At 46.4% G+C, this 23,737-nt stretch overlaps 1 protein-coding gene across 2 annotated transcripts in view; it reads left to right on the forward strand.

Annotated features, from left to right (window-relative positions):
• Positions 1-1,983: 1,983 nt before the first annotated feature.
• Positions 1,984-23,737, forward strand: part of CTDSP2 (CTD small phosphatase 2) — a 116,192-nt gene continuing 94,438 nt past the window's right edge. The window contains exons 1-2 of one of the 2 annotated variants that reach the window (XM_033939038.1): positions 2,273-2,387; positions 4,017-4,142. In XM_033939038.1, coding sequence (XP_033794929.1) covers positions 4,109-4,142 — 34 coding nt within the window. In that variant the 5' untranslated portion in view covers positions 2,273-2,387; positions 4,017-4,108. Of the gene's footprint in view, positions 2,388-4,016; positions 4,143-23,737 lie in introns of both variants that reach the window. The other variant, XM_033939037.1, reaches the window with a different exon arrangement.

The raw sequence follows: 23,737 nt of genomic DNA on the forward strand, positions 1-23,737 counted from the left end.
CTGGTGAATTGCGGGCACCAAAATGTTAGGTGCACTGATGCGAGATTACATAATAACATAGTAGATGGCTGCTGATAAAGACTCGAATGGTCCATCCAGTCTGCCCAACCTGATTCAATTAAAAAAAAAAAAATAAATTGTTTTTTATCTTCTTAGTTATTTTTGGGCAAGAATCCAAAGCTCTTCCTGGTACTGTGCTTAGGTTCCAACTACTGAAGTCTCTGTGAAAGCTCACTCCAGCCCATCTACACCATCCCAACCATTGACACCCTCCCCAGCCCGTCCTCAACCAAATGACCATATACAGACACAGACCGTGCAAGTCTGCCCAGTACTGGTCTTAGTTCTTCACTATTTACTATTGTTTTCTGATTCTAGATCTACTGTGTTCATCCCACGCTTTTTTGAACTCTGCTACCGTTTCCCTCTCCACCACCTCTCTCGGGAGCACGTTCCAGGCATTCACCACCCTCTCCGTAAAGAAGAATTTCCTTACATTGCTCTTGAGCCTACCACCCCTCAACCTCAAATTATGTCCTCTGGTTTTACCATTTTCCTTTCTCTGGAAAAGATTTTGTTCTATGTTAATATCTTTCAAGTATACATTAGTATTCTACAGGGTGGGCCAAAGCAAAGTAGGCCACCTCCGGCGATAGTATGACAAGATGAGCGAGCAAGTGGATTGTTTTTATTCACTTACCCACAAGTTACAATAGATGGTGGAAGTGGACCCCGTTCACGTCTATAGCCTTCCACAATCACTATTTCGCTGTTCCAGGGAGAACACCATCTTTCTGCCACTGGTATTAGAGGCGGGCTATTTTTTCGTGGCCCACCCGGTATAATGGAATCTGGGTGCCTAGTTGCTTTTCTAGAATAGGCAGAACATCCACAAGGAGGCACCTGTTTGTAGATATGCCATCCTAGTCTTCAGTGGAACACAGGATTTGATGTGATAGGTAATGGTAGCAAGGCCACCATTATAGCAATGATCATCACTGGCTGGGGGGAGGAGAGTATGAGGGGGGTGCTGAAAAGTTCTCAGCCCGATGAAGAAGAGAATTAGATATGGTTCAATCAATGATCTGAATCAATGTCAAAATAATAGAATTTCATTTCTGCAAATAGGCATTTAAAGAAATAAGATAACACTCTTTTCAGCTACAGTGGCAAAAGAACGCTGGGAATTCAGGAAGTTGGTTGGTTGGGCTGAGAACTTTTCAGCCCTCCCCGAGTTATTTGACAGTCTCTGACGACTGGGCGAGTTTCGCTTTGTGTTGTTCTTTATCCATTTTTCATATAGGGTAAACAAATAATGATAGAAATAAAACCAAAGAAAGCTATCAGTTTGTATTGTTCATTTAATTTGCAAAGCAATACAATACTCTGAGTGGGAAAAACTGCACGAAGTATTAAGCACTGGGACAGAAATCTCAGACTTTGAGATGGTAAAACTCCTTCTTTGGGATGGACCACCCTTGATGTCAGCCCCCCTTCCAGGTACAAACTGCAAAGCAGGACTTTAGATCTTTAATATCATATGCATCTGCCTTAAAGAGCCCTCCCTTCCCCATCTTAATAGCTCCCTTTCAGTGCACTCCCGTGTCTCCAACCAAGCTCGGGGAATTGAACGTACTGTCATCTACAGGACTGCTACAAAAAAACAAGTCAGAGAGTAGTGAGAAAGAACCACCCCGCATAGTAATGCCTTAAATACAAGGCAGACAGTACACTGGAATGCAGTTAGGTAACAGTGTGCCCGCTCAAACCCCGCCCTTTCTATACGCCCACTGCCCTGCCAGCCAATCAGAGCTGAAGGGCAGTTTCAAGGCGCCCCCTTGTACAGCCCTAGACTGCAAAAACAATGCTTACTTTTTGCGAAGAAAAAATACAAGAAGAAGAAAAAGGGGGTTATAAAAATGAAAAGTCCCGCATTTGCCTTACCCTGAGTCCTTTCGCCAACATTGCATAGCCCAGCCAGGTCGGGAATGCAGGAAGAATGCCGATTTCTGGTTAAGAAGAGCTGCTGGGGATGGGTTGTTTATCTATAGTAGGGGGATCTTGAAACCGCCCGTGTCCCATTTCCTCTGTTGTTTTGCTTCTGTAGCTTGGATTCTCCATGTTGGACCAACTGTAAGACGGGGACCTGCCTTTTACAAAATCCAGCTCCCCCCTTTCCAAGAGCGAGGGTTGTTTTGGTTTTTTTTTTCCCCCCTCGATCTGATTTTGCAGACTAAGGAAGGGGGAGGGGGGTCTAAGGTGGGGGAAATTGAATAAACCCAACAGAGAGAGACAGGACCAGCCTTGGATCTGTAGCTCTTAGATGGACAGAAGTTCTATCATCTCTCAAGTGCAGAAGCAAGAAGCGTTTGTGTTGTCAAAACAAGGTAGGAAAAATAAGTTTCAAAGTTGTGCAGCAAGAAAAAAAAAAAAAAAGTGTCCATGTCTTCCTGAACATCAGTCTGTCCCTACCTTCCCCTCCTTTATTTACTGTGTTCCATGCTTTTCACCTCATTTATCCCAAATTTGCGTGTCAAAATGCTCCCCCCCCCGCCATAAATCGGAGAATATTTTATTGCAACAGTATCTCTGCTTGGTTTCCTAAGGCTTTATTTAGTCTATGCTTCTTGTTTGGAAGCTACTCTTATGTGCATTACAAATGTCATCATTCACCCCTTAATTCATGATAAAAGTTGATGTATTATAAAAAAAAAAAATGGAATCGTGGGATCATTGTATCTCAGATATTGCTAGCCAAATAAAGCGTTTGCATGTAATCGTCTGTGTGCATACAATGAGTAATGATAAACAATGTAATATACCAATTATGTTTAATAGCTTCTATATCTGCTCTGTAGAAAGATCCGCATACACTATCTTAAAATGTCTTTTTCCATTTTTTTTTTCCTGGTTCTTGTTTTGTTTCGATCCGGATAAGCGCGATTTCACCCCCCCCCCCCCGAAATAAGAATACGTATTTACTTCCTACTTGACTTGTTTATGCAGTGTTCCAAATTTTATTTGGCAGAGAGAGGAGGGGAAAAGGCACAATTCCGTGTGGTGTTCCAAATGTTTGATTTCCAGCAGTAAATATGCCTCTGAAGTTTGTAGATAAAAGTGTGGTTAGACATATTTTTTTTTTTTTTTTTTTTTTGGGGGGGGGGGGAGGAACTCGACCAGGAGAAGAAAATAACTTGTAAATCGCAATCAGAGTTCTGTCACAGAAACTTTGCGTTTATTCGGCACATCTCAGTGCCGTTTGTTTTATTGGTCAACATGAAAAGTCAGACTAGGGAGACGCTTGGCATGGTGGGTGGTGCTGGCGCTGCTTGTTTTTCTCAGACATTCTGGCTTCAAGCTAGTTCCTTCCAGCATGTTTTGCTGGAAGGTTGAAGGAGAATAATTCACCAACAACCCCACCAGCTTCGTAGTATCTGGTGAAATTTTAATCGTTATTTGTTATTATTGTAGCTCAGTTAGTGCTTTTGATATTTTTGTATGTGTTCATGCTGTTGACAACTAGAGAGTAAGGGGTTTGTTTTTCTGGCGTTTTGCACTCACAGAAAAAGGCAATGGAATTAAAGGGGTGGAGACTATTTATGTAAATTGATGATTAATAAACTTAATATCCTCATTTGGAAAATGGCAGTGTTTCTTGAATGGAGAGATTTTCTTTTTTTTTTTTTTTTGTTATAAATGCCAAAGCTGGCATGGTTATGAAAGAGAAAGTCAGGTCAGTGTCAGATCTTGAGTTATGCCTGGTATCTGTTGCCTTTTCAGTTCTACAGGCTTCTGGGTATATCTAAATGATTTGTAATCCCCAATACCTTCACTTTCCAAGACTTGTAAACCTTGTGATTTACAATGGAATAATCCCAGCATTTTTTTTTTTCACCTCTTGTCAGGGGGGGGGGTGTGGAGCAAGGTAGTCAATTGCACAGATTTAATTCAAATAAGGACTTTCTTGTACTGTCCAAGTTATGCTCAAAGAAATAACTGGATGCATTTTTTTTAAGGTTTGAGAAAATGTAGAAGTTTTAAAAGACAGCATCCTTTCCCAGAACACATCATAACAACTACAAGAACAAGAAAGTGATGAAAATAAGAGATGGGGGTGAAAATCACAGCTCCAGATTGTGACTGTGAGTCTTTAGCCCTTGTACGTCAGGTGGCATTTTCAAGATTCGCAATCTCAGATCGCAGAAATATGGACTGGGAGAAGAATTTTACTAAGGGCTCCTTTTATCAAGGTGCGGTAGGGGGGGGTTTAACGCGCGTTAAACCGCCTGCCGCGCTAGTCGCTAACGCCTCCATTGACGAGGCATTAGTATTTTGGCTTGCCGCGGGGGTTTAGCGCGGGATGAAATGTCCGACGCGCTAACCCCCGTAGCGCACCTTGATAAAAGGAGCCCTAAATCTGTAACGTTCTCTGGGGCTGTAAAATTCACAGCATTATTGGTTTCCATCTGATCTCCCTTATAAAACTGCCGCTTGTCCACTGATGTCCGGATAACAGACTGGCTTCGAAAGGGCTGATATTCAGTCAGCGGCAATGAGTGTGGTTTTATAGCCGGGCCAGGCACTGGCATTAAATGACAGAGTTTGCGCAGCTGATTATCCCCTTGTGTGATTAATTGTGATATTCAGCAATCAACCATTTGAGCGACGCTGCACAAAGTTTTACGTGGTCCGATTTGGCCGCTTAATGTAGGCCGTCATGACCTGAATATTCACTGAACCGCGCAAGTGCCAACTCTGCCTCCAGGTAAAGCGCTGCTGAATATCAGCAGATAGCCCAGAGCACTGGTCTCAAACTCAAACCCTTTGCAGGGCCCATTTTGGATTTGTAGGTACTCGGAGGGCCTCAGAAAAAAATAGTTAATGTCTTATTAAAGAAATGACAATTTTGCATGAGGTAAAACTCTTTATAGTTTAAAAACCTTTCCTTTTGGCTAAGTCTCAATAATAATATTGTAATTTACAGCTAAAGAGACACATAATTGAGAAACTGTTTTATTTTACTTTTGTGATTATGATAAACATACCGAGGGCCTCAAAATAGTACCTGGCGGGCCGCATGTGGCCCCCGGCCCGCAAGTTTGAGACAACTGTCCCAGAGAAAACAGCTTGAAGAGACCTGGTAGAACACGGACCTCGCAGATCTTAACCTCATGCCCTTAAACATCTGCTCACCTCAGGGGCGAGCAGAATCTGCGAGGTCCGAGGGAGTTAAAACAGGGATCTCTGCAGACCCCACGTCACTTTCTTATTAAGGCCATGCGCTTTTAGTTCTGAAGGGTCCGTGAGATCCTCTTTCTAACTTCTACCTTTGCTGGCTTCTTTTCTGTTGTTGGTTTAAAAAAAAAATAAATTTTTATTTATAACCCGCCTTTCCCCCAAGGTGGCTCACAATATTAACATACATAATAAAATAAACCATAAAATGCATATAAAACAAACAAGGTAAGTGACCAGAGTTTTCACGAATGCAAGTTTCTTAATGCCCATATTTCATCATGCAAAATAAATGCCTCTTCAGTAATTTCTTAAATTGCTTTACTATCTAATGTACAAAGGCAGCCGATTCCATTCCTGGGGGCCCCTACAGGAAAACATAGTTACACGTGAGACATTCAATCTCAATTGGTGGTTGGGATTGCTGGTACTGAATACTGGAGTCTCACTCTAGTTCTCCCTTTTGTTGTGCCCAGCTTTTCTGCACCCCGCTGTCCCAAATGCCTTCTGCCTGGAGGCTCCACGGGTCGCGTGAAGCTAAAGCGCAACAGCCTTAACTAGAAAGCAGCCATGAAATGAGTAATGCAGAGATACTCATTTTAACTCCCGCAAACCTCACGGATCCCGCTCACCCCCAGGGTGAGCACATTTTTAAGGGTGTGCGGTTATGATCCATGAGGCCCTTGGGGTCTGCGATGTCCGCATTTTACCCAGCCCCCAGCTTAAATTGCTTTGAATATTGACTGGAAAATTATTATCTCAAGTTAGGCTTCACCCGCTTAAACTCCTGCTTTAGCTTAGATGCCTTTTCTCATCCCTCTCACCTAGGACATTTGTTTTTGGTTTTCCTCCCTCCTTTTTTTTAGTTTTTAGGGGACCTATTACTTAGTTTTAACCTCACAAGCCTCGAACACTTATGATTTTAAAGTGTTTGAGGCTTGTGCAGATGAGGAAAGAGCTTAGGCATTGGTGGAATGAGGCATTATGACATCACTATCTGAGCTCTAGTATGTTGTTGCTTATGATTTTAAAGTATTTGAGGCTTGTGCAGATGAGGACAGAGCTTAGGCATTGGTGGAATGAGGCATTATGACATCACTATCTGAGCTCTAGTATGTTGTTACTTATGATTTTAAAATGTGGCTTGTGCAGATGAGGACAGAGCTTGCAGGAATAGGGCAAGGAAAGGAAAAGAACTCACGGGGATGGGACGGGAAAGTGAGTTCCTGCGAGGACGGAGAAAAATTTGTCCCCGTGTCATTCTCTGCCTGACACATAGGGTGTGCTTAAAGTTAGGATGCCTGCAGGTGCTAAGTCCACTTTTAAGCGCCATTAGCTGCAATTCTATTAACAGCACCTACCGGTAACTTATGATTGACATGTACTAAGTGTAGTGTTCCTTTGCGCCTATGTTTTTGGTGCTGTTTATAGAGCTTGAGTGACTCCCATATTGGAGTCCATAGATGCAGTAGGAGTCGAACCCAGGTCTGATCCTGGAGCCACCCTACCTTAGTTTAACAAACCTACAGAAGTTTGAAGCTTGTGGGATGCTGTTACCATCCAAAACTTGTTGATTGTGGGGGATAAGAATTTGATGTGTTCTTTAGCTAAGGCTTTGCGGTAGAGGCCAGAGTACAGCACTTGAAATCCACAAATTCTGTGGAAGGAAGGTTGAGGCTCGAATGACGAGGGCTTTGCTGCCATATTTGTGGTTGCTTGAGCTATGTTGTGGAGCTGAAACAGGTCGACTGTGTGAGGAGAGGATAACTTGATCTTGGCCTGGGGTGGGAGAGGAGGTGGAGTCTTTTCATCTGGCACAGAGGTTTCCTTGTTTGCCTTCTGCTGGCTTCCCTCTTGGGAGATTGTTTTTTTTTTTTTTGCAGAGGTTTGACCTGAACTTTAGGATACAGAAAGGAGAGGCCCCTGGGCAGAAGTGATCACCATTTTAACTTGTCAAGCTCAGTAGAATGGAGGATTTCCACACCTCATCAGCATAATAAGGTCTTTTGAAGGGAGCAAGTGTCAAAGCGATGATGAGGGGACAAACCCCTTGCCTGAGCTCTTAACCCTCCCTACAATTAAGGATAGAAATGCAGGCAGCAAATTCTCCTGCCAGCTGTCGTTTTAAGCCACTTTCTCCTTCTAGAAACGCATCTTATTTCTTCCTAAACAGCCTATGCTTTTGGCCTCTCCCTGTCTCCTAAGCATTCCTCCTTTGGGAGCTGCAGTAATCCACCCTTTACTTGTCTTGTTATTTGTTTCTGCACTCCTTTATTTTTCCCAATCAGTTTAAAAAAAAAACCCCACAAAACCAACCCTCTCACATCATGCAAACACATTTTAGAGAAAATATTGTAGAATAGAGGAAATTTAAAAGGTATTTTTCCACCCATTTTTAATCAGTAAATTTCTGGGGTTGAGGTGGGTGAGGGACTGGTATCCCTCAGATGGCCATAACATGGCATTGATCCTGTCCCTTCCCCCTAGTGGAGAGGTAAAGGGGGATGGGTCTTAATATACACTTCCCCCTCAGTATTCGCGGTTTTGTTAACCACGGTTTCGATTATTCACGGGTTTTTCATTCTCTGGCTCCACCCCCAAATTTACATCACAGTAAATCGCTGCTCCCGGCGTGGAACAGAAGAAATCGCTTCTCCCGGCGTTGTACGGAGGAAATCGCTGCTCCCGGAGCAAATTATGTTAGGTTATTCACGGTTTTTAATCTTTTTTAGGGGTGTGTTACCAAAAAACCTTGAATAACATTCGCGGTTTTTCGGTATTCGCTGCTATGCTTTTCCCCTATCACCGCAAATGCGGAGGGGGGAGTGTACTGCTTTTTCTATAGTTTACTTATTTTGTACCTAGGGCAATGAAGTGTTAAGTGTCTTGCCCAGTCACAAGTAGAGAGTTGCGCGGGGACAGAAATCCCACCCATCCCCACCCATCCCCATCAGGATCCTCTCCATCCCCACCCGTCCCCGCCAGGATCCTCTCCATCCCCACCCGTCCCCATCAGGATCCTCTCCATCCCCACCCGTCCCCGCCAGGATCCTCTCCATCCCCACCCGTCCCCATCAGGATCCTCTCCATCCCCACCCGTCCCCATCAGGATCCTCTCCATCCCCACCCGTCCCCATCAGGATCCTCTCCATCCCCACCCGTCCCCATCAGGATCCTCTCCATCCCCACCCGTCCCCATCAGGATCCTCTCCATCCCCACCCGTCCCCGCCAGGAACCTCTCCATCCCCACCCGTCCCCATCAGGATCCTCTCCATCCCCACCCGTCCCCGCCAGGATCCTCTACATCCCCACCCATCCCCATCAGGATCCTCTCCATCCCCACCCGTCCCCGCCAGGATCCTCTCCATCCCCACCCGTCCCCATCAGGATCCTCTCCATCCCCACCCGTCCCCGCCAGGATCCTCTCCATCCCCACCCGTCCCCATCAGGATCCTCTCCATCCCCACCCGTCCCCATCAGGATCCTCTCCATCCCCACCCGTCCCCATCAGGATCCTCTCCATCCCCACCCGTCCCCGCCAGGATCCTCTCCATCCCCACCCGTCCCCATCAGGATCCTCTCCATCCCCACCCGTCCCCATCAGGATCCTCTCCATCCCCACCCGTCCCCATCAGGATCCTCTCCATCCCCACCCGTCCCCGCCAGGAACCTCTCCATCCCCACCCGTCCCCATCAGGATCCTCTCCATCCCCACCCGTCCCCGCCAGGATCCTCTACATCCCCACCCATCCCCATCAGGATCCTCTCCATCCCCACCCGTCCCCGCCAGGATCCTCTCCATCCCCACCCGTCCCCATCAGGATCCTCTCCATCCCCACCCGTCCCCGCCAGGATCCTCTCCATCCCCACCCGTCCCCATCAGGATCCTCTCCATCCCCACCCGTCCCCATCAGGATCCTCTCCATCCCCACCCGTCCCCATCAGGATCCTCTCCATCCCCACCCGTCCCCGCCAGGATCCTCTCCATCCCCAACCGTCCTCATCAGGATCCTCTCCATCCCCACCCGTCCCCATCAGGATCCTCTCCATCCCCACCCGTCCCCGCCAGGATCCTCTCCATCCCCACCCGTCCCCATCAGGATCATCTCCATCCCTACCCGTCCCCGTCAGGATCCTCTCCATCCCCACCCGTCCCCGTCAGGATCCTTTCCATCCCCACCCGTCCCCATCAGGATCCTCTCCATCCACACCCGTCCCAATCAGGATCCTCTCCATCCCCACCCATCCCCGTCAGGATCCTCTCCATCCCCACCCGTCCCCGCCAGGATCCTCTCCGTCCCCACCCATCCCCGCCAGGATCCTCTCCGTCCCCACCCATCCCCGTCAGGATCCTCTCCATCCCCACCCATCCCCGCAAGGAATTACCTCCATCCCCGCCCGCCCCATAAAAAGCAGCAATTACTTCTGTCAGGATCATCAATTCCACAGTTTCTTTTGCTGTTTTCCTTGTGGAATCTCTTTGGTGGAATCCTTTTTTTGTTTTCTGTTCAGGTAATTAACTTATAAACCCCCTCTTTTACTAAGGCTGATGTGTCCATTATATTATATGGACGAACCCTTCTTCCAAAGCCTTCCATCCCCGTGGGAGTCCCGTTGGCCAGAGGGGGGATCCCCTTGGAGTCCCGTGGGTTATGGGGGGATTCCCGCGGGACCTGCGGGATTCCCGCGATTCCCGTTCTCGTGCAGACCTCTAGTCACAAGGTGCTGCAGTGGGATTGAGCTCGGAACTAGAGAATGACACAGGGACAAATTTGTCCCCATCCCCACAGGAACTCTGGTTCCCCATCCCGTCCCCGTGAGTTTTGTCGCTGTCCAAGGCTCAGCCTTAACCACACAAGCCTCGAATGCTTATGATTTTAAAGTGTTTGAGACTTGGGCAGATGAGGATGGAGCTTGCAGGAATGGGGCCGGAAAAGAACTCGCAGGGACGGGATGTGAAAATGAGTTTCCGTGGGCGACGGGGAAAAATTTGTCCCCATATCATTCTCTACTCAAAACCTCAGGCTACTGAGGCAGCTGCTCTAACCACTAGGATAAGCGTCCCAATAAGGGTCTGGGCACCCATCCACCTCTCGCTCCTTCCCACGCTCCCCCCCCCCCCCTCCATACCTCTAGCTCTTCGCTGGCACGAGCAGCAACTCCAACCTGCGGCTTGTGCCAGCATCGGCACTCCCTCTGACATCATTTCCGGGTCCCATGCCTAGGAAGTGACATCAGAGGGAGAAACGATGTGGATGCGGGCAGCGAATTCATGATGCTGCTCGTGCTGAGAAAGTTAAAGAGGTGCAGATGGGGGAGGGTAGGGGCACTCATGGTAGAGAGGGGCAGGGGAGGGTCGCCACTGCCCCGGACGCCTCTCACCCTTACTATGCAATTGGTCTGGGGCTTATTTTTGAAAAGTATATTAGGTATATTTTTGAAAAGTATATTAGGAGGGGGGGATGTCTGAGCAGCTGGGGGATTGTTCAGTAGCTCTGTGAGATGACGGCAGATAAAGACCCGAATGGTCCATCCAGTCTGCCCAACATGATTCAATTTAAATTTTTTAATTTTTTTCTTCTTATCTATTTCTGTGCAAGAATCCAAAGCTTTACCCTGTGCTGTGCTTGGGTTCCAACTGCCGAAATTTCCGTTAAAACCTACTCCAGTCCATCTACACCCTCCCAGCCAATGAAGCCCTCCCCAGCAATGTCTCTGATTCGCTACAAGCTTCGCTCCCACCCAGCATGGTTTGTTATAATGGCTGTGTTAGATCTCAGATGGCAGAAAAACAGGCTTAATAGGCGTTAAGGAATAGCCAGCAGCAGTGAGACGTGGCCCTGGGGAAGAGGGTTGCACGCTGGGTGGTGGCATGCACTTCCTGCTTAGTTGACTGGTAACCACTGAAATCGCGGCCCTTGAAGGCAGTTAGCTGATGGGGGCTGTGGCAGAGTGATTTCCCAGATACCGGCTTGAGAGGAGAACCTGGGGATGGATGAGGGATCTGCTGGTTAAAATATTGGCCACAGTAAAGGCTTATGGTATGTTGACCAAAGAGACCGTGGCCCAAACATCAAGGGTGTGGTGTGGTTTGTGCCCTCAGATGGGTGGGGAGATGGGGATTACAATGTCCGCTGCAAGGGTAATTAGTCTTATTCCTCTTTTCCTCCACTGAGATTTTGCCCTACAACACCATTCCCATAGGGGGAGCCAAATCCAGACTGGGGCAACGGAGGCCGATGCTGGGCAGACTTTTACAGTCTGTATCCTGCACGTGGTGAGAGATAGGTGAATGTTGGACAACTCCTGCGTGCTGATCATTTTATTGTCACATACTGCGAGCGGGGGGGGGGGGGGGGACTGTGCAGTCTAGGGGGTAGGGGAAGGCAACATGACTGATATGTGCTTTACTGCTGGCAGTATTCTTCTTATCATCCCCATCATGTTTGGCTGCCTATATGGTTGACATGGTGGTGACTTCATAGCCGGCATTTTAAATATGGGTGACCTGGGCCTACAAGGAGTGGTGGGCAGGGCTCTGGTCCCCTCATTGGGCAAGCAGGATGGACCACGGGAGTCTTTTTCTGCCGTTATTTACTGTGTTACTATGTAATCCTGTAGAAATGTTATGGATTAGATTCAGTAAATGGAGCTGGGAAAAATCCTCATGGAGCGCCGTCTATAAACCGTGCTCTGAGTTAGGTGCCGTTTATGGAACAGCGCTTAGGGCCTCATTCCCACGCTAAACTCTGGGTACCAGGATATAAGCCAAACAAAACCTGGTGCACATCCTGGCGCGTAGTTTAGGCACAGATCCCCTGAAATTCAGTAATACTGTGCGCATCTTGAGTGAACGTCCGTGCCCCTCCCACAGCCATGCTCCCCCTTTGAGCTACATGCCATAAGATTCACACGCAGATCTTTGTCGAATAGCGCTCAACGAGATGCACATGCAGATTTAAATTGTTGCCAATTAACGTTGACGGTTGATTGTTGGCGCCCAGTTATTGGCGCCAATTGACTCATTAGCCAGCTTAATTGTGTGCGCATCTCAGGATAATGTGCAGTTTTTCGTGAAGAAATTTGCACAACATTTATAGAATCTGACTGCCCAATATTCAGCGCTATTTAACTGGCCAGAATGGCTCCTGGCTGGTTAAATAGTGTTTGGCCGGCTAAGCACTAATATTCAGCGGGAGATACCAGACCATATTGTTTCTTATACTCTACAATTGTCTATTAGGCATCATTGTGGCTTACATAAGATTAATAAGGATTCAAAACAGGAACATTATGAATCAGACAGTATAGAGCTTAAGTCTTGGACTACAGTGAGATGTGTTTTTAATGCCTTCCTAAATTGAAAGTAGGAAGGGATCTGGCGTAAACAGGTTGGGAAGCAGTTCCAAATTTTGGGGCCTTGGAACTCAAAGATGGACTCGAAGAGAGATTTTCTCCAGACTTGGTGTGGAGAGGGAAGCGCTGGGTTGTTCTTGAGTTGTAGAAAGAATGTGTGACCTGAATGGCAGAAGTTAGTCTGGTCGGGTATTCCCCATATATAGCCTTCTGGAGTGTGGACTATACATGCGACTTAAATTGGATTCTGCTCTTAACTGGCAGCCAGTGTCGCTCTGCCAATAGTGGGCTGGCCCTTTCAAATCGGGTCTTGCGATGGATCAGTCTAGCTGCTGTGTTCTGGAGTAACTGCAGTCACTTAAGACCTTTCATTGGGATGTTGCAGTAGTCTAGATATGGAAATAGGACTGCCTGAGCTACTATCCTAAAGCTAGCTGATCTTATTGTCCTCAGTTGTCTCAGTCTGAAGAGAAATTTTTTGACCAGTGAGGTGATCTGCTCTTCCATGGCAAGATCAGAGTCGAGTGCCATGCCTAGTACCTTCAATGTTTTGTTTATCGTTAGTTTCTCGCCTGAGGATAGAGTTAACTCTGAGTGTGGTAGTGAGTTGTGGTCGCCGAACAAGAGCACTTTCATCTTCTCTTTGTATAGTTTGAGGAAGATTCGTTGCGACCATGCACTTAGATCCTCAATCAGTTTCGATATATGTTGCAATGTGTTTGTGCAGGTGAGAGCTGGCTATCTCTGCTGAATATTAGCGTTTAGCAGCTAAAACTTAACTGGTTTTAAGTGCTGACAGGCCAGGTTTAGCAGCCAATCAGGCCACACAAATAGCTGGTCTATCTTTGGTCACTGTAACTTAACCAGCTGGCACTTAAAATTGACTTAGCCGCCTAAGTTTGTGCCAGCCAGAGATAGACTGGATATTCAATGCCAGTCAACGTAAATGACCTAGAATTGAATATTCGGGCTCAGTGCCTGACCACAGGCGTTAGCTGGCCTCCCTCCTGTGGTCTGAATATATACCTCTGGGGATATACTTTTAGATGCCAGATTTTAAGAACAGATGGGATGCTCATGTTGGATCTCTAAGAGGGAATGGGACATCAGAGTGTGATCTCTCACAGGGTAGTTAGGATGGTGGGTGGGTCAATAGAGTGGGCAGACTTGATGGGCCTTGGCCCTTTTCTGCCATCACTTTTCTATGTTCTATGTTTCTACTTCTACCTACCCTCCCTTTAGCTAAAAGGACACGCGGATAGTTCTTTGTGCGAATGTCAAGGCCCATCATTTGCTTGGACTGTTACTTTATGCCACCCCTTGCCCTAGGCAACCAGCCCTGCCTATATTATGGGTAACTTGATTCTTGCATTTTGATTTGCTAGATAAATACAGGATAACAGATATGCATAGATAAGAAAATATTTTGCAAACAGAAGTTGCTCTTATACTAAAGTGCGCTGTGCGTTTTAGCGTGTTCTAAATATACACTCGTGCTAAACGCTAACACACCCATTATAAGACTGTGGACGCGTTAGCATTTAGGGCGCGCTGAAACGGCTAGTGCACCTCAGTAAAAGGAGGCCTTAGTCTTGCTAAAACACTCTGAAATGTGAGAATTAGGAACCACAGATAAAGGAACCAGTAGTGGAAATCGCTAGAACCTGCTTCACAGTGGGCCTCCACCGGCATCAGACTTAACCATCAAAATTTAGTTCAGTTTCAAACTCTCAGCATCGATTCCCGTCTGGGCATACATTTTAATTTGTAAACCCCAATCCCCCGTTTTACAAAACCGTAGCATTTTTTTTTTTTTTTTTAGTACCAGCCGCGGCGGTAACAGCTCCGAAGCTCATAGGAAGTTTATGAGCGTCGGAGCTGTTAACCACCGCGATCAGCACTAAAAACTGCGCTACAGTTTTGTAAAAGGGGAGGAAAAATCCTAATAGAGTACTCATTTGCAGAAAATCCCCAGCGCAGATAAAGCACAGGTCAGCTAGTAGGTGCGAAAATTGTTTGTGGGGGAGAGTGTGGCGAGGTGGTTAATGCTACGGCCTCAGCACCCTGAAGTTGTGGGTTCAAACCCGCGCTGCTCCTTGTGACCCTGGGCAAGTCACTTAATCCCCCCATTGCCCCAGGTACATTAGATAGATTGTGAGCCCACCGGGACAGAAAGGGAAAATGCTTGAGTACCTGAATAAATGAATGTAAACCGTTCTGAACTCCCCTGGGAGAACAGTATATAAAATTAAATAAATAAAAAAATAAAAACAAGCAAAACCCATTAAAATGGTAAATGTGACATTCAGTGAACTCTAGTCTAGAGATTTTCAAAAACAAATAATGTAGAAAACTTTTTTTTTTTTTTTAGAGCATAACTGTATTTGAGGTTTCTAGAGTCTGTAGAGACAACATAATGTTTTAGACTCCTAAATCTTTTTTTATAATTTGTGGATATAAACGTTTCCTAGATGAAATCTGTGGTGTTTTCACACGAGGGGAGTATGCATGAGAGATTATACATTTCAAAGAGTTGCTTTATTTGTTGTAATCCTTTTTTTTTTTTGTTTGTTTAAATCAGCTTATTTTTATGTCGTTTACCTGTTGGAGATGAAGGATGTCCAGTGAAGAGATATCTTGAAGCTGTCAATTTAGGCCCCCTTTTAAGAAGCCGCATTAGGGTTGTTTTTTTATCGCTGACCGCTGTGGTAAAAGCTCTGACACTCATAGGAATTCTGTGAGCGTCAAAGCTTTTACCACAGCGGCCACTGATAAAAAAAACCCCCTAACGTGGCTTCATAAAAGGGGGCCTAAAAGTATTATAGAAGTGTGATTTTGCCATAGACACAGTTCCACATAATTACTTATCCCTGGTGCCTCACTGTTGCTGTTTTGCTCTTTGTGTGTTTGTTTGTAGTTTTCAGTGGGGTGCACAAACTGATTTCTTCTGTCACCTGTTCTATCGTTTCACAGTGGCGGTACTAGATATACAGTGGAACCTTGGTTTACGAGCATAATTCGTTCCAGAAGCATGCTCGTAAACCAAATTGCTTGTATATCAAAGCAAGTTTCCCCATAGGAAGTAAGGGAAACTGCTTTGATTGGTTCCACCTCCTCCCCCCCCCACGAGGCTACCGGTGCTGCTCCATTCTCCCCCCCCCTTGAGGAATCCGACGCTGTTCCAAACCCCTCCCCGCGATCCAGCTCCCCCCCCTGCGAACCGGCATCCCCCCCGCTAGCGTTGCCCCCCCTCCATCGCGATCCTACTTTCCCCCCTCCCGAGCAGTCAATGACACCCTTTACCCGACTTGGCACCAGTGCCGGTGCCCGAAGATCCTCCCTCTTCTGGCGCGGCTGTGCGGTGCGTCGGAGATCCTCCTTCTTCTGGTCTGGGCTAGGCTGGACTGGCTTTGAGCATTTGCGCATGCTCAAAGCCTTCTGGTCTCGCTTTCTCCAAGATTGAGAGCGAGACCAGAAGGCTTTGAGCATGCGCAAATGCTCAAAGCCAGTCCAGCCCAGCCCAGACCAAAAGAAGGAGGATCTCCGACGCACCGCCCAGCCCAGGCCGCGCCAGAAGAGGGAGGATCTTCGGGCACCGGCACTGGTGCCAAGTCGGGTAAAGGGTGTCATTGACTGCTCGGGGGGAGGGAAGAAGGATCGCGGTGGAGGGGGGGGCAACGCGAGCGGGGGGGGGATGTCAGATCGCTGGGGGGATGCCGGATCACGGGGGGGCGGGGCGCTCATACAGCGAGGCAAGCTCGTTTTATGAGGCACCAAGTTTGCGAATGTTTTGCTTGTCTGTGACTATGCAAACACAGTGGCGCAAATGGGGAATATCTGTCACAATGGATGCAACCGCGGATATGCAAAATCGCACATCGGAAGCATGAATAATGAGAACGGATTGTAGAAGTGCATGGGTGGAGCGTCATTTCTAATGCTGCTACTTAAGAAACAGAGAAAAACAAAGGCAGATACCATATGGTCTATCTAGTCTGCCTAACCATGCCATCTACAAGGTACTATCCCACTTGTTGCAGGTTTACGGGTCTCGCTGCATCTTGTCAGGAAGAAACCAACATTTCAGCCATCATGCTGTGGCTTTCTTCAGGGTATGCTGTGAGGTCCGCAGTTTGTTTTTGTAAATAGTAGGTCCACTGACCTGATTGGGAACAGGCCAGTCCATTGGTCACCAATTTGAATTTTGGTGGAGAAAAATCAGTTGGTGTCTTTTTTTTTTCCATAGAATGGAAAAGTCTCTGGTGCGTTTACTGGTGTCAGGTCAAAAGCGCGCCGGGACAAAGGCGCGCCCAGACAATTGAGCACAGCGTGGAGGCGCGCGCCGCTCTAAATTACTGTTTTTAGGGCTCTGATGGGGGGGTGTGGGGGGGGAACCCCCTCACTTTACTTAATAGACATCGTGCCGTGTTGTGGGGTGTGTGGGGGGTTGTAACCCCCCACATTTTACTGAAAACTTAACTTTTTCCCTGTTTTTAGGGAAAAAGTTCAGTTTACAGTAAAATGTGGAGGGTTACATCCCCCCAAACCCCCCATAACGCCGGCGCGATGTCTATTAAGTAAACTGGGAGGGGGTTCCCCAACAAAACCCCCCGTCGGAGCCCCTAAAAACTGTAATTTTGTGCGGCGCGTGCCTCCACACTGCGCTCAATTGTCGGCGCGCGCCATTGTCTATGAACCGCATTTACTATTCCCTCCTCTCCCTTAAAGATCCAACGTACTTGTCCCAAGTTTTCTAAAATTCAGATTTACGTTTTGTCTTCACCACCTTCACTGGGAGGTCATTCCAACCAGTCACAACCCTTTTCATGAAAAAGTATTTTCTGAGGTTACTTCTTAGTCTGTCCTCTTTCACCTTCATCCTATGCCTCCTTATTACAGAGCCTCCTTTCAATGAGACGCCTCATTTTCATTTATGCCATGTAGGTATTTAAATGTCTCTCAAGATCAAAAAAAAGTAGTGACAGTAAAACCAAAAAATTCCAAAAAATGTCACTCACCAGCAATGGGCTACCTCTCTAAGATCCAACATTGAAATTCAAAAACGGGTGGAGAAAAAGCCTCAAAAATGTTTTTAGCATGCAGCAATCATTGATGATTCACAGCTGGCATTCTTTTCTTATCACAGGCAAAAAACTCACACCCACATCACAATGTAAAAAGATCTAAAAGGGGAAACCCCACTACTGTGCACAGTATTTTTAATTCTTTTATATATATATATATATATATGTGGTTCATAGACAACTCGTCGAAAGACAAAGGCGTGCGCCGACAACTGAGCGCAAGACAGAGGTGCGCGCCGAAGAAAATTACAGTTTTTAGGGGCTCCGACAGGGGGTTTTGTTAGGGAGCCCCCCCAGTTTACTTAATAGAGATCGTGCCGGCGTTGTGGGGGGTGTGGGGGGTTTTAACCCTCCACATTTTACTGTAAACTTAACTTTTTCCCTAAAAACAGTAAAATGTGGGGGGTTACAATCCCCCACACCCCCCACAACGTGGCACAATCTCTATTAAATAAAGTGGGGGGGTTCCCCCCCACGTCCCCCACGTCGGAGCCGTAAAAACAGTAATTTTCTACAGCACGCGCCTCCGCGCTGCGCTCAATTGTCTGCGCGTGCCTTTGTCCCGGCGCGCTTTTGACCTGACACCTATATATATATATATATAAATATATATATATATATTTTTTTTTCTGTAAAAACTTTTTAAACTTTTTATAAATAAATATATGAAATATAAAGTTCTAGATGCAACATCGCTGAATAAGGAAGCAAAATACTTCGCTCTGGCGCCAGAGGACGGAACTGGAGGAAATCCACCGGTAAGAATTACTACTTCTTTTTTCAGCGGCAGACAAAAAACTCTCACAGTACACAGTCAAGTCCACGACAGAGACAAAGCCTCCAACAAGCCCTCGTTTCACCAACACATTTGGTTTCTTCAGGGATTCTCAAAAAGCTTCCAACAGTCACAATATTCGTCTTTAGAAATTCACCAAACAGCTTCCACAGCCAGAAAGTTTAACACCAGCTTCAAACGTGCACAACGGCACAGAATAACTGCATGTTAAAAACGTTTTTGAGGCTTTTTCTCCACCCATTTTTGGAATTTCAATGTTGGATCTTAGAGAGGTTGCCCACTGCTGGTGAGTGACATTTTTTGGAATTTTTTTATTTAAATGTCTCTATCATATCTCCCCTCTCCCTCCTTAACTCCAAGGTATACATATTGAGATCTTTAAGTCTGGCCCCATACGCTTTATGATGACCACTAACCATTTTAGTTGCTTTCCTCTGAACCGACTCCATCCTGTTTGTATCTTTTTCAAGGTACAGTCTCCAGGATTGTACACGATATTCTAAATGAGGTCTCACCAAAGGCATCATTACTTCCTTTTTCCTACTGGCAATTCATCTCCTCATGTACTCAAGCATCCTTCTAGCTTTCAGCAACGCCTTTTCTACTTGTTTGTCTGCCTTAAGATTATCACATTTAAGTCCCGCTCCTCTTTCGTACACCAAAGTTCTTCACCCCCCTAAGCTGTACCAGTTCCTCTTTTTTTTTTTTTTTTGCAGCTCAAATGAATGACCTTGCATTTTTTAACATTAAATCTTAGCTGCCAAATTCCGGACCATTCCTCAAGCTTTGCTAAGTTCTTCCTCATGTTATCCATGGTATCATGTTACATTTTCAAAAGAGGCAATTGGAACCTTACAAGTTGTACCTTGGAGAGCCTTTCTTTTTCAGTTTGCCAGTTTCTCAACTCAAACTTTGATGGCTGAGCATCTGCTTATTTATGCTGAATTTATATTTTTACTGCTGATATATTTATTTTTAATTTCAGAAAAAAATCTGTTTCTAGACAATACAAGACTCTTTTTTTTTTTGTTCTTGATTATTAACACTCACAGTTGGATAGCAAAGTCTTAAGTACTGCGGTCATTGCTTGCAAACAGAGTTTCAAGTTTCAAGTTCAAGTTTAATTAATTTTAAAGTACCGACCATCGATGAGCACCAGGCCGATTTACAAAGTTAAAAATGAAAGGGGGAAGGGAAATGGACAAACATTAAATGGGAAACATTAAATGGACAAATTACAAATACGAACATGAGCTTGAGGGTGAAGAGGGAGGGGAAAGTTAGGAAGGAGGGGAGGATATAAACATCAGGAAAGGGGATCGCTTCTTAAAAGCAGTTCATATTTATTTATTTTTTATTTTTTCTAGCTGTTGGAGAGGAAATATTTAAATGCTATGGTATGCATCTTGGAATAAAAACATTTTTAGTTTAATCTTGACTTTATCGAGTGAATTTTCAGGGCAGAGTTGAGGTGGCATGGCGTTCCATAAGGTTGGAGCTACAACGGAAAATTAAGTTTTCTAGTGTAGAGATGTTGTTTTCTTAATTTTCTCCTCTGATGAGAATCTGCTGTCCCTAACTGCCTCCATGTGTCTCCCTTGTGGTCTGCCCAGTACTACTACTTCTTATCATGTCTATAGCGCTGCTAGACATATGCAGTTCTGTACATTAACACGTTAAGAGACAGTCCCTGACTCATTAGAGCTTACAATCTAATTAAAACAGGCAAACTGGAATTTCTCATAGAGGGAATGATAGAACAGACATGGGTACTTTAGAAGTGAATGGGAGACAGGAGTTAAAAGCCTAGTAGGGCTATAATAATAATAACAGTTTATATACCGCAGGACCGTGAAGTTCTATGCGGTTTACAATGATTAGAAAGGTGCTACAAATAGAGTAGAACTTACACAGTTGAAGAATAGTGGTTATGCAGTTTAAGGGAACAGTTGTGATGGGGGGGGATTAAGGTGGGAGATTGTGCAGATTCGCTACCTAGGTATTTCGAGAACAGGTATGTCTTTAGGTGTTTCCTAAATTCACCAAGTCTTTGCCCCATAATGCCGCCTGGTAAGAGAGAAGATACATCCTCTAACCGGTGGGGAGATGAACTTCGGGTGCGTACCTCTCTTGTGTCTATTGGTTGAGAAGTGGAAGAGGTCAGTTATATATTGAGGGGCTAAACCGGTTAGTACCTTAAAGCAAAAGCATCCCAGCTTGAACTTCGCACGTGCCTCCATTGGCAGCCAGTGCAGGAGTCGGTAGGAAAGGGTTATGTGATCTGACTTCTTCAACCCAAGGATCAATCTGACCGCCGCATTCTGCACCAGTTGCAGTCTCTGCATGTTCTTCTGGGAGATTGCCAGATGGGCGATGTTACAATAATCGAGATGGCTTAGTATTAGGGATTGTACGAGAATTCTGAATGATGAAGCGTTAAAGTATGCTCTAATACAGTGTTCTTCAACCTTTTTACACCCGTGGACCGGCAGAAAAAAAATAATTATTTTGTGGACCGGCAAACTACTAGGACTAAAATTTAAAAATCCCGTTTCCGCCCCATCTCCGCAAGCTCGGTCCCCACAAATCATCTGATCCCATCCACACAAGCCTCAGTTATGATTTTATATTGAATGTATTTTATTAAAGTATAAAAAGAAACAATATTCTGTAGAATTGTCATTTTATAAATACAAATAATTCAGAGCAAGGATCAACAAAACCCCTGTCTCCCCTCCCCTTCACATATATCCCCTCTACTATCAAGAAAACTGAACAAGCCAAATTATTACAGAATGCTACACAGAAATATCATGCTAACAGAATACTGAAGTAACACATGACAGGAATAGTTTTAGGGGAGTGCAACTAGGGCAACTGCCCCCTGGTCAGAGAGCGCCCTAAGCCAGTTGAAAGCTAAAGAAGCACTGCCTGGGTTTTGCAGTCCCCAGTTATGTCTAACACCAGCTCTAGCAGGATATATATTTCAAATCTGATATATTCTAATCACAAAATAGAAATAAAATTATTTTTTTCTACCTTTTGTCGTCTCTGGTTTCTGCTTTCAATCTTTTTTTCACTCTCTTCCTTCCAGCGTATGCCCTCTCTGTCTCTTCAATCCAGCATCTGCCCCTTCCATCCACTATCTGTCCTCTCCCCCTTCCATATGGTATCTGTCTTCTTTCTATGTCCCTCTCCCCTTTCCATCCAGCTTGTGCCCCTCTCTCCTATTTACATGATTCATTCCAGCTTCACTGCTCTCTTCATTTTTATCTCTCCTACACCAGATCTATCATCGTTGTCCCTCTGCTTATTTTTCTGCTGACCCCTTCCTATCATCAGTCTCTCTACTTTCTCATGCCTGTGTCTCCCCTTCCCCTCCTCTAATCTCTCTGCCAGCTGTTTCCTTCCTTTTTTCATTCTCCCTTCCCTCCTCCTCCTGTCCAACTCTCTTCCCTTCCTCCCCTCCCAGCAGCATCTCTCCGTCTCCCTCTCCAGTAGCAGCTGTCCCTTTTTTTATCTTGCCCAGCAGCTTCCCAGATTCCTTTCCCTCCTCCCCTCCCAGAAGCATCTCTCCGTCTCCTTCTCCCTCTCCAGTAGCAGCTGTCCCTTTTTTTCCTAGCCCAGCAGCTTCCCAGATTCCTTTCCCTCCTCCCCTCCCAGAAGCATCTCTCCTTCTTCTCCCTATCCAGTAGCAGCTGTCCCTTTTTTTCCTTGCCCAGCAGCTTCCCAGATTCCTTTCCCTCCTCCCCTCCCAGAAGCATCTCTCCTTCTTCTTCTCCCTGTCCAGTAGCAGCTGTCCCTTTTTTTATCTTGCCCAGCAGCTTCCCAGATTCCTTTCCCTCCTCCCCTCCCAGAAGCATCTCTCCTTCTTCTCCCTCTCCAGTAGCAGCTGTCCTTTTTTTTCCTGGCCCAGCAGCTTCCCAGATTCCTTTCCCTCCTCCCCTCCCAGATGCATCTCTCCTTCTCCTTCTCCCTCTCCAGTAGCAGCAGTCCCTTTTTTTTCCTGGCCCAGCAGCTTCCCAGATTCCTTTCCCTCCTCCCCTCCCAGATGCATCTCTCCTTCTCCTTCTCCCTCTCCAGTAGCAGCTGTCCCTTTTTTTTCCTGGCCCAGCAGCTTCCCAGATTCCTTTCCCTCCTCCCCTCCCAGAAGCATCTCTCCTTCTCCCTTTCCAGTAGCAGCTGTCCCTTTTTTCCCCTGCCCAGCAGCTTCCCAGACTCTGATAGTGGTTTTCTCCCCTCCCAGCAGCTCTTCTTACTTCCCAGCGCAGCGATTCACGAAGGCAGCCTCGGGTCCTTTGTTGGGTCGCGCCGCCTCTGAGGAAAGAGGAAGTTGCATCATCAGAGGCAGCCGCGACTCAGCAAAAGCCCCGAGGCTGCCTTCGTGAATCGCTGCGCTGGGAAGTAAAGGAGAGCTGCAGAGAGGGGAGAAAGCCACTGTCGGAGGCTCCCCAAGATCTCTCCGGCCCAGCGCACGCTTCCGATGCTGATCTTGCCGGTCCTGCGCGGACCGGCAGGAAGTTCAAATGAGTCAATCTTGCCGGTCCTGCGCGGACCGGCAAAAATTTCCTGCGGACCGGTACCGGTCCGCGGACCGGCGGTTGAAGAACTGTGCTCTAATAGACCTTCCAGAGAGTAAAAAAAAACCCTTTCTGACTAGAGAGCCCACTTGGTCTTTCATGGTTAGGCCTTGGTCCAGTATTATCCCCAGAACCTTCATTGTTCTTTCCTTAGAAATAGTTTCCCCTCACCCTTTGTGTGATTGGCGATGTGCACTAATCCTCTATAATAAAACCCTTACCCGCACATGCGCTGTTGAAACGACGTGATCCTGCCGCTGTGATTTCTGCTTCCGTGCCAAATTCGATATGAGTCGCGTGGGACGGCTTGCGGCATGTGGGGCAGAAGGAGGCAGAAGAAGGAGAGTGCGACTGTTTTGTTCGGCGGTTTCCACATGCGCAGTAGAGTGTGGGCAGTTTCCCCATCAGTAGGAGTCTGCGGAGGTTTTAACATTGCCTTTCTTCCACGATGCTGCGACCCCGAAACCACTGCAGACCACCACGAAAACCGGGTAAAAGGTAAAAGGAAGGGAGAAGGGCTACTGCTGGACAGGGGGAGCAGGGAAGGGGTGCTGCTGGACAGGGGGGAGGTAAAAGAAAGGGAGAAGGGCTGCTGCTGGACAGGGGGGCAGGGAAGAGGTGCTGCTGGACAGGGGGAGGTAAAAGGAAGGGAGAAGGGCTACTGATGGACAGGGGGAGCAAGCAA

This window comes from Geotrypetes seraphini, chromosome 3 (assembly GCF_902459505.1).
Source record: "Geotrypetes seraphini chromosome 3, aGeoSer1.1, whole genome shotgun sequence".
Lineage (NCBI taxonomy): Eukaryota > Metazoa > Chordata > Amphibia > Gymnophiona > Dermophiidae > Geotrypetes > Geotrypetes seraphini.